Here is an 11756-nt window from a genome sequence, read left to right as displayed (position 1 = left end):
GAGACTGTCCGGTTTAAGACAGTCTGTGACAGTCTCAGAGGACTTGTCCAGGTTAAGACAGTCTGTTTGTGACAGTCTCAGAGGATCTTCAGAACTACCACAGGAGTTAACCAGACTTTCTCCCAGAACAAAGTTTGAGCTGAATTCTTTAAACTTTGAAGGTGAATAAATGAAAGCTGGCTCCTCTTCACGTGTGGTCTCGGGTTTAAAACGCTTGTGCGTCATCGTGTCAAAATATGAGCAGGAAGTTTATCAGTGTTTATCAGTGAGTTCCTCTATCGTCCGTTACACAACACACGTTGTTTCTCCTGCAGGAGCCACTTTGTTTGTCTTTCCTTCCGGTTTTAGTTGACGGACGGGTTTGTCAACCAAATGAGCCTTTTGAAGGGGTGGCGCCAACTGCTGCGTGCGTGCCTAGGTTACGAGGGGGGAGGGGCAACGGCCCGATGCCTAGGGACAAAAATAAAAAAAAACGCGTTTGTTTTTAGTTTTAGTATTAAAGATTTACCTTCACTCTGTCTTACCACATGAACACTAGAAATACTGTTTTCAGCTGTTGTTTCACTTGATATGAGGTTGATTTTTTCATATTTTCATTGTTTTTTTTATTGTTCTGTTTCTATTTTACTGAGTTGATTTTTAGCTAGAAGCTAGATCGTAGCTAGATCGATATATCGATATGATATAGATATAGATAGATAGCTCGATAGATGTCTAAAACCTGGACCTAGTCTCCGTGACGGTTCCCGCCAGACTGTCTAAAAAACCCGGACGTTAGATCCGTGAGTCCCCGCAGAGGCTTTCTAAAACCCGACGCTAGTTCCGTGACGTCCCGCAGTACTGGTCTAAACCTTGGCATGTAGTCTCTGAGACTATCCACAGACGTCTAAAACCTGACGTAGTCTCCGTGATCGTCCCGCAGACTGTCTAAAACCCTGGACCCTAGGCTCCGTGACGTCCCGGCAGATTCTCTAAAACCTGGACGTAGTCTCCGTGACGTCCCTGCGACTGCTAAAACCGGACCGTAGTCCCGTGACGTTCCCGTCAGCCTGTCTAAAACCTTGACATAGTCTCCGTGCCGTCCCCGCAGACTGTTTAATTAAACCTTGGACCTCGTCTCGTGACGTCCCCGCAGGAAGTTAAAAACTGGACCTAGTCCCGCTGACGTTCCCCCCGCGACTGTTTATTAAAACCTGGACCTAGTCTCCGTAAGTCCCCGAAAGACTGTTCTAAAAAACCTGGGAACCTAGTCTCCGTGGACGTCCCGCAGACTGTCTAAAACCTGGACCGTCTCCGGGATCGTCCCCGACAGACTGCTCAAAACCTGGACATAGTCTCCTTGATTATCTCGAAGGGAAGTTACGTCATCAGTTGTTAGTATATTGAATACATAAAAAAAATACAATAGACAAATACTCTGAGCGGTGGAAATAAATAAATAAATAAATAAAATAAACAAACTACAGGAATTGGGCAAGGATACTGAAAAACACAAGATAACGTCAGTAAACAAGGGGAGGTGTCAAGATGATGAAAATAGTTGGGTGAAATTTTTAATTACAATAAAATGGATTAATATTTTAATTCTGAGCTTTTGTTTTTTTTTTTTTTGTCAGAGGTGAGACATTAAATAGACATGTTGAGATTTCTTTAGTGTCACAAGCAGCCATGGACTTCAGTTCGAAAATGGGCTAAGTTGTGCATTCAGTCTTTTTTTTTTTCCCCTCCGCCCCTTGCCCAAACCCATTTCCGGCCCCCGTCCCCTTCTTTTTTCGTTTACTTATGTTTTCTGTTGCTCTCCTTGATTATGTCCGTTTTTTCTCTCCTTCCTACAGACACATGTCGATTTGGTTTGTTTCAACTTCTTTCGCTTCTGTATTTTTATAATTACAATTTTTATTATTACATACAATTTCGTTTTTTTCTGTTACCTACTACTCTATCTTGGAACACCTGACATCTGCCAAGTACCCAACAAGTTACCGGCATCGATCCTCATCCATCGGCCTAGCTGCTCGGTCTGTATGCGCTCTTTCTCTTCTTTATACCACCACTTAGATATCGAGTACCCTGAACAGTGTTTGTCCTTTCTATCGCTGAGACCTGCCTGTCTCCCTTACTCAATCCCGATGCTGGTTTATCTCGAACTTATCGATTGTCCATCTCTCATATCTATATTTTAAGGAAAAACAGTCGCAGGTCTCTTTCCCTCATGCACTACCCACCAATCATCGTTTCTCTTTTCTTCGTCTACATGGCCTTGCCACAATCTTCCATACCAGCTTCCCACTAGAGAATTACCTTTTGTTACTTTCCCTCCTGCCTTGCCTGTTTCTCGAGGGAGCAACTGTTGTGTTCTGGTGATCACCACCTCAGTATCACAGCAATCTGATTATCACTGTCTGTTAATTTATGCACGCTCTGCTGTCTCTGATGTATAATAGCCAACGATTTCACTCGCCACTGAATCATATACCTTCTGTCCCCGTTTAGCGGCAGAAATATATAAAAACAAAACCGTTTCCCCCGAGGCGTCTCCGCTCTCCGGCCTTTGCTGCTTTTTCTCGAGTACCAAGTCCCCTCCCCCCCCCCACACAACGAATCCTTTACTGTCCCTACCCATCCCAATTTTTCACCCATTTCACTATTTATTACAGATTTTTTTCTTTTTTGTATCCCCCTGCCACGCACCAATTCTTCCCCCACCTCGACGCCCACCACCCCGGATCACCCCACTTTATCTCACGCCACATCAGATTTTTTTGTCCCACCCTTTTATATTGCTCGTTTGAAAAAAGATGGACATTTTTGAAATCCCTTGACAGTGACTTTCACCAAATGTTGTTCGTTTGCGACTCTCAACATAATCTACTCACATTTCAAAATTCAAGTCTATTTTTTTCGCTCTCTCTCTCTCTCTCTCGATACATAATTCATGCACTGATGCAGAAAGCTGGAACCAGACGCCATGCAGGATAAGGGCCACAGAGCTATGTCTTTAATCCTCCGAGCTGCTGGAGCAGGCCCAAATGTCTGCCGACCTGCAAGATAGCGTTTGTGCTTATTTGATATTTTTTGGATGGTTTTATTGGTAAAAAATAGGCAGATTTACCTTTAAAATGAGCGTGTTGGTGCCACAAGTGGAGCCGGGTTTTTAATCTGCAGGTCAGGACTCCTGAAGGGTACAAAATGCAAATTTTATATATAAAATTAATCTTTAACAACCTTTTAAAAAAAGCCGCCGGACAAGAGTAAATGTGGGACTGACTTTTAGTGGTTGGTGAGAGCTTGGTGAAATAAAAGGCTGAAAGACAGACGCCGAGCTGGGCTTGACTGCTGCTGGGATAGGCAGTGATATTAGCTGCTGCAGGTGACCTGGTGTGATTGGCTGTTTGATTAGAGTAATGTAATCAAAACAAATACTTGAGTTACAGCTGTCCGTATTCCCACAGAGAGAGATTGCAGTCTAAAGATATTTTAAGGCCTACAAAGCTTTAAACTCATCAGTATCTTAGTTGCTTTAACCTGTAACCAGGGATAAATTCTGTGTATTAAAATACTTTTACACACCTTGACCTTCCAGAACCATGAAAGAAAGTGAGAAAAGATGGATGAGGTGGAGAAGGGAAGACCCCTGAGCTCTTGAGTGTGGTCTTTACATGATCCAAGGACAGAAGAGGTTTCCTGCTGGGACTTTATTTCCCTGCAAACATGTCGGCGTCTCATCAAACGAAGACTCAGCTGACTGGAATCCTCCTGGGGTTCACCGAAACACACCAACCAAAGCCATTTGTGTGCAAATGTTGACCTGCTAGCTCTGTGTGTGTGTGTGTGTGTGTGTGTGTGTGTGTGTGTGTGTGTGTGTGTGTGTGTGATGTTACAGCGTGTGTGTTCCTGCAGCATTATCTTGTAAAAGGGTTTCGATGATGGAGGAGGAGGATGTAACCCTGTAACCTTGCAGAACACCAGGGGTGAAGCAAGCTGTGTGTGTGTGTGTGTGTGTGTGTGGTGTGTGTGTGTGTGTGTGTCCTGTTTTCTGTGGAAGAAATTGAGGTCAAAATATTGAGCCATTACACAGTTTACAGACTGTGAATACTAATAAGTGAATTTAAACGTCTCTGTTTGTGAGCTCATCTTTCATTCATAACGTTTCTGGTACTGACCCAAAACGTGTAAAAAAAGTCCCAAGTCAGAGTGATCAAACTGATTTAAAGCATAATGATAAATTCAGCTTTATTATCATCACATAATACAGGATTGCCCAATGAAATGCAGCTGTAGCCCCATCCACTCCAGAACATCGAAGGTTTTATGAATTAAAAGTGTCAAGGTTCTTTGCAGAATGAAATGTATGTACTTTCAAGCCATACCAGTCCAAGATTAAAATGTACGTTAATATTTCTGTCACCTGAGAATAATAACCCTAACCCTCGTCAGAGGACAGTTTACATACTCATAACTCATAACAGCTCTTGGATTTCCTTCTAAACTCCCTTCTCATCCTTTTTGAGGATATAAAAAGTTTTTGTGGATTATACAATGTGTCACTTCTCAACCTCAAAAATGAGTTTTCTTGTCATTTCTATCAAAAAGCAAACTTCTCCCATGTCCCCTCATAGACAAGTTAGCCGGACCATCCTGATCTCACACTTTGTTTTAGCAAGTGTGTCAAACCTTGCGACACTGACACACAGAGGAGTAACAATCAGCAACTAGATTCCACTAAAGCCGACACGCTGTTTTTTTCAAGTGAAACATTCCTGTAGTTATTCCGAAAGGTTTTCTGAACAGATCTGTAATGTTGCTACCGCCTTGTTCAATTTACAGTGCCGGTTCACCTGCAGTTCCAACCTACGTTTGGCAAACCAAGACTAAGTCTAATGAAAACTTTTGTTTGGTCGTCTCATTGTGCAGACAGCGCCTCCCTTTTCTTTGTTGGTGTTCTTCACTATTAACTAACCACACCGTGACCCTTTGGCAATGGTATCCCTGCAAACTTTGAAAACAAACCAAGACTGTTTGCCTTTAGATATCATGTTGATGATACAGATATGATGATATCGAGCCTCTTTTTGCACATCTACTCTCTCCCCACCTCCCCACACTTGTATTTTGAGTGCCAAACTGCCAAAGGTTCAAGATGAATTCAACGATTTGAATCGTTTTTAATAGTGTGGTTCTTTTGGCCAGGATTAACTGTTGAGATGAATCAAGAAATCAGAACTAATGCATTGCAAGTGGTTTGAGCAAAAGTTTCATGTGCTAATAAACCCAGTTTCAGTGCCCTGATCCATCATAAACCAGCACACATGGGGGATTACTCAGATTTTCTGGATTTCCTTCGCCTCAGCCAACCCACTGATCTGTTTGATTAAAACGTAAAAAGGAGGTGAGCTGGTGCTCTGAAATCAACATGCTTAAAGAGACTTATGTAAAAAATTCAAAACTCAAACTGGGGCTTTGACTAAAACATCATCCTCTCTAATTGACACACAAGAGATTTTGGTTTTGGTTTCTGGTGTTGACGCTGCTGGGAAATGTTCTCCATTCTCCATGTTCTCTCATTCGACTGATTTTGATTGATTACATCACTGTTGGCTCATCATGACACTTGCAGGCTTTGGCTCTGCTATGACCAACAACATTCTCTGGTTCTAGGCAGATTTTGCTGCTTTCTGTCTGTCAGATGTAATGTTTACAATTCAATTTCGTCATAGCATCAAATCATAACAAAGTTATCTCTAGGTCTAGACCAGACACTTTACAGATTTTAGACCCAACAATTCCCACTATGAGCAAGGACTTGGTGATGGTGACAAGGAAAAACCTCCTCGAGCAGAGCCATGCCAATGCCAGTGTCATTAGTTTAGCAAGAATTTGATCGTAATTCAAAGTACTGAACAAGTTCAAAATTTGATCTACCAGAGGTTCACTATAGTTTTTAGGCTTTATCCCCTGAGGACTATGAATACCTGAACCTATTTTCATGGCATCAACCACCCAACACAAATATCAAACTCATGGTGCCGCTCGAGGGAATCAAGGATATAGCCATCAAGTCCCTTATTGTTGAGGTAGTTTAGGCATGTGGTTGCCTCCTGAAGGAGATCTCACCTTTGTTTTAATCATTTAATTTTTTAAATTGATGATACTGGAGTGTGCCTTGATCAAAGCCATGCTGTGCTTGTGTGCATATCGATGTGTATCTTTTGTATACGTGTTAACACAAAAGAATGGAATAAAAAATGATTCATTTCTGATCCAACTTTTTTTTTTAACAAACAGATAGCACAACAGTTGGCAGCCACGTACCCCAGGACACAGGATTACAACATGAAAAATGCATTTTTTATGTCATGGGGCCTCTAGATTTCTTAGCATCATGGCTCAGTTGTTCTGATGCAGTGTGTTTAATAAGTAGAACAGCTTCCCTAAGGAGGACAGAGGTCCTGAGATCAGCGGGAACAACGCAGCCTGTCTCTTAACATTATCCAGGCATCATGAGGTTTAACCGGGCTATGGCCTCGGCTCAGTCTGCTGCTTTCCTCAGCCTATATTCTACCTTGTAAAGCCTCTGTATCAGGACTCTAACATGCAAATGTGCTACTGTTTGCCTCTATGGAAAGTACGTCAGCTAAATGATTGTCAAGATGTTACTGCAAATGACTATGGAGCATTCAAAGCTACATTGTTTGGTTTTTGGTCATTGGGGTGCAGAAAAATAAAAAAAATAATACAGTTCTGTAGCTAATTTCCCCGTTCATGACAACTGTATTGACGGTGAATTTATATACAACTCACCTGTTCAGATTATATTAAGGCTTAAAGTTATGCAGGATTAAGAGTTTGGACAGGACTACCAAGATGGGGACAACCAGAGCCACAACTTATGACAAGTATCTGTATAGGTTTCTATGTTTTGTTTGTTTTTTAATATAGTCAGTGGGTTAAATATGTGATTCAGAAATTGACATTAATCAAACGCACACCAGAGGCATTGCTTTGTTCTATATATTGGTTGCTATTTAGTTTAACACTTGGTCTAACAGACTGTTTGTTTTTTATAATGCAAATAAATGTGTGCAAACGTTTTTCTAAATTAATGTTTTCTGATGTTTTGCTTGCTCATGGTGAGAATTAAACAAAAATAACTTTCTGTAGTGGTCACATAGCAGTTGTGATTATTGGTAAGAACATACTGTTATTTGTGCTTTAGTATGTGGTACCTGAGCACAGTCATTCAAAAGAGGTAATAGAATATTTATTTCCTTATCCAAGAGTCACAGGAGACTGAATTATAATCAGGGCATCGTTGTTGTTGTTTTTTTTTCTAGATTATACCAGAAACATGAACGTACGGGTCAGAGGATTGTTACAAATAAAATATTTTTTTGTAAAGGAAATACCATGAGGTGGCATCAGTTACTCACACTGATGTAATTAATAAGCAGTGGGCATTGTGAGAAACTGTCTACTTATTAGGTTTTAAATGGGATAGTAAATACAATACAGTGTCCTAAATATTAAAGGTTCAATGGATTTGGCACTTCGTAGATCATCTAGTGATGTCTTAGTACAAACTGACGAGAGACCCAAGAAGACACTGAACAATGAAATGAAAGTCAAAACTCATCATGATTACAATAGTCTAATAATAATAATAGACAACAGACTCACCTGGGCTTACCTGTGACCATACAAGCCCCTTGTTAGTATAACATTTGATCTCAGAGCGACACGGTCACAAGTGAAATGACACCAGAGAAATATCTGTAGTCAGCAGGATAAAAGGCAGCTGAGGCTGTCAGCCTGAACACAGCAGCTGGTCCTGAACGAGGTGAGTCTACTTTGGACTGTTTGTGAAATTTGTTTTAATTATACCATTTAATTGCAGGGTAAAAGTGCAAAGAATAATTACATAACATCAGTGATGGTATTGGCAGTTGTAGAGAAAAGAACTGAAATGTTAAACGTGTTATCAACACATTTACAAGAGCTTATTGTACCCACTTTAGACTTTGACAACATGATGCAGCATATTTGACTTTTTGATCACAAACATCAGCATGGCCTGTTCCTGATGTATTCAGGTTGGAACAATTTACTTTTGGCCTGTTGGTGAATTTAAAGTCAATCTGGAAAACACTACTCTCAGCTCGTACTTAATTTTAGATAGTTTGTTTGTATCTTAATTGGATATGGTGGACACTCTTTTGTAGTGGGACAGTTGTTGCCGTTTACCTTATTTGTGTTTATTGTATAACAGTTTTTCCATGCTGCCGTCCCTTGAAAAATAGATTTCAATGTCAACAAGCCTTTCATATAATTAAATAAAGGAAAATATAATGAGTTTAATGTTTGGCTAGAGGGACTGAATCCTTCCTTGTGGAACTGGTACCTCATGCCTGTAATTAGGAACAATTAATAAACACAAAGAATGATAATTAGAAATACAAATAATGCCATTGACCATTGTGCAAGTTATTGTAAGAGCTGACCTGTAGTTTCAAAACATTTGAAACTACAGGTCAGCTCCGTACAGACAATGCGGTGCTATCATTTCATTGTAGATAGTTTTATTTCTAGTTTCTTTTACTTTATATAATTTTCTATTTGTAAAAAAGTTTACATAGCATAATTTTCTGTTCAAACCTTAACATCATAATAAATGTATAACAGTGAAGGTCTTCTTCAAGTTGCAGGCCACAGGTTGACTTTGTTGCCTGATGCTTAAGTTGCCACGTATCCCTGCAAGTAAAGAAGTCGTATTTATTCAAGAAAGACATGCAGCTGAATCTTTCTGTGCCACATTGTTGTGTGAGGCAAAACTAACAAAGACAAATCTTTTCTGTTTACAGGCCACCTGTTATTTCATCATCATCATCACGATGACCATGAAGTTGCTCAGTCTCTGTCTCGCACTCTGCGCCATCCTGACCGTGAGCCAAGCACACCCAATCAACAACACTGCCCTAATACAATGGGGTCTTTGCAAGTACGAACTAGACAAACTCCCCACCTCCATCCCTCTTGGGAGGTACACTCCCCAGTGTGACATGAACGGGAATTTCCAACCACGGCAGATCTGGGGGTCGACAGGGTACTCTTGGTGTGTCGAGGTCTTCACTGGAAAGGAGATACCGAACACGAGGACACCGCCGGTGGTCACGCCTGTTGATTGTGGTACGAGAATTGTTTGAAGATTGTTTAATTTCAAATGTTTATATAAGCTTTTTAAAACAAAACAAAAAAGTCAAGTGTGCAGCTGACTTTCAGGTCTGTAAAAGATTTAACATATTTTTTGTAGGAGTTACAATCCCCTGCCCCAAAAACTGGTCCTACTTTTCCGGAACTTGTTTCATCTTCCACCCCAGCCCAAAGACATGGCCAGAAGCTCAGGTGAGGACTGATGCCTGAGCTGCTCATGCATTCAGTCAGGAATGAAATGTGGAAGTAAACTCTTTTCTCGTCACCTACAGGCTTTCTGTTCGTCTGAAGAGGCAAACCTGGCATCAATCCACAGTTATGAGGAGAATGAATTCGTCCGGGCTTTGACTCAAACTGGGCCAAACTTCCCTGAAACCTGGATCGGTGGCTATCATGCTGCAGAGGTATGGAAATCTTTTGGTTCATTCGATGTTTATTATCTAACTTTGTAGGTTCTGTTATTGTGTTTGTAATGTACCCACATCCAAACTAGAGCCAAACAGGTTAGTCTGATGTCAGCGTTTTGTCAATGATAACTAAATTTGGATATATTATGTATTAACTTTACAACTTATCAATAAACTTTTCCACAAGAGATGACAGTACTAATAAATGTAAGATGGTAGCACATTTTGAACAGTGAAAGTTCAAAACGGCAGGATTTAGAAAGCAGGGGGTATAAATGTGATTGACCATAAATCTACTTTCCAATGAACAGTTAGAATGTTTGTTTCTTTCTATCCACAGCCCTCTTTTTGGTTGTGGAATGATGGCTCCTTGTTTGACTACGAGAACTGGTTCGAGGAGACCAACATTGCCAATTCCTGTCTGAAGATGAATTTTGGATGTAGGAAGCACAGACACAAACACATACAAATATTTAATATTCAACCTATTTCGACCCTCTAATCTAACTCCAATTTGAAATGTTTGTTTTCATACTATTGTCTACTGTCTGAATCTTTTCTAGAGTTGTGGATTTGTTTTGAGTCACTTCATTTTTCCTTGCTACCGACATAGATTATTAAATTAAACCTGCGCAAAGATTACAAACAGAAAATGATAGAACTAATTTATTTTTTTTTACAGAAATGGAGGTATAAACTATACACATTTAAATTATAATGTTTAAAATTAATGAAAGTCACAGCATTGTTCAGGGGTAAAGCAAACTAAAATCATAACTCATGGTGACAACTGGATAAAACCATAGCCAGCTAACAGTCTAACAAATTTTTGATTGCCTCAAATATTTGTCTTTGAGGATTAATTAAAGAGTGATGAAAACTGCTCGTGCTGCCATCGAGTGGTCACTACACCAGTCCTTATGACATGTAAGAATAATGGTATGATAAATGTACGCTGGCTAATAATAAAGTTTCAGTTCAAAGAATCCAAATATGAAGCCAAAAGAAGTTTTCACAGCCAACAAAATATCACTGCCAGGTCAAAACTGTAATTCAGTCAGAATATTAGAGGAGTAACCGAATGTTTCCATTTTCCTCATTGCAGTGCATTGGAAGTGGATGCAAGCCTCATGCAATGAGCCTCACCCTTTTGTCTGTGGCAAGAAGATCTGAACCCGACAATCAAAGATGGACGTCTGACCTCCCAGGCTACGCCTCGCTGGATCCAACAGTTGGAGTTCCTCCCGCTGCTCTCTTTCCTTATTTTTAATCATCCATGATCAATAGATACGAGTAATTCTGCTTATGAAGCTATTATAATTCTGTTACCAATAAACCTTTTACTATTATGAAATTATATCAATAAAAAAAATCTACATCACTAAACTGTGAAATAGTGGTTTGTGTCACAGAATAAGTAAATTATTAATTTCTACATACAACACTCAAAAACTTAACAATATTCGAATTTATGGAAAATGTAAAAAGTTCATGCTACAGTGATTTTATATCATGAAAGTAGGACGTGTAAGTAGAAGCATGCAATGGTCATTTCTTTGTCTCAAACAATGCATTAAAACTAACAACAGTGGCGTGTATACCACAACAAGCATGTCAGTGTCTCAGTAACTTGTCATGTGACCTTGACCATCAATCACAGTTCGACTAGACGTCTCATGCTGTTCACAGGTCGACTTATTCCAACCTGCTGATGACACTCTGTACTGCTGATGGACTGTCAGGTGTCGTCTTGGTGTCATGAAGTCAAAATGTGAACAGCACGATGAAGAGGACTGTTTAAATACAAACTGTCACTGAAGCAGAACATTCAGTGGAACATTCATGGATCAGACCCTTGTTTGTTAGAGAACAGCATGTTCTGCAATGAGTACTGAAACACTGAACATTTTGACATTATCAAGTGAGTGGAGATCCCTGATCCGCTAACACAACGAAAGAGCGCCCAGGTTCAGGACATGTTGGACGATCAACCACATCGGAGCTTCGAGTCTTTGGACTTATAACTTCAGAGATGGTACAGACAAACAGCCCAAAATCGCAACATTGTGAACAACTGTCAGGTGTTGTCTTGGTGTCATGAAGTCAAAATGTGAACAGCACGATGAAGAGGACTGTTTAAAT

At 40.1% G+C, this 11756-nt stretch overlaps 1 protein-coding gene across 1 annotated transcript; it reads left to right on the top strand.

Moving 5' to 3' along the window:
• The first annotated feature begins 8888 nt into the window (after window positions 1-8888).
• On the top strand, window positions 8889-10995 carry LOC113747667 (type-2 ice-structuring protein-like). Its single transcript, XM_027288189.1, has 5 exons — window positions 8889-9183; window positions 9308-9399; window positions 9480-9611; window positions 9955-10054; window positions 10720-10995. Exons 1-5 carry the CDS (start codon window positions 8889-8891, stop codon window positions 10785-10787), a joined length of 687 nt encoding a protein of 228 aa, XP_027143990.1. The 3' UTR covers window positions 10788-10995.
• The last annotated feature ends 761 nt before the right edge of the window (window positions 10996-11756 follow it).

Source organism: Larimichthys crocea, chromosome XIV (assembly GCF_000972845.2).
Source record: "Larimichthys crocea isolate SSNF chromosome XIV, L_crocea_2.0, whole genome shotgun sequence".
NCBI lineage: Eukaryota > Metazoa > Chordata > Actinopteri > Sciaenidae > Larimichthys > Larimichthys crocea.
This window is presented reverse-complemented; position numbering and strand designations above follow the sequence as displayed.

Coding starts and splice junctions, on each gene's coding strand:
- LOC113747667 (XM_027288189.1), top strand. CDS start 8,889: ATGACCATGAAGTTGCTCAGTCTCTGTCTCGCACTCTGCGCCATCCTG. Junction 9,184..9,307: donor GGTCACGCCTGTTGATTGTG/GTACGAGAATTG, acceptor TATTTTTTGTAG/GAGTTACAATCCCCTGCCCC. Junction 10,055..10,719: donor TCTGAAGATGAATTTTGGAT/GTAGGAAGCACA, acceptor TCCTCATTGCAG/TGCATTGGAAGTGGATGCAA.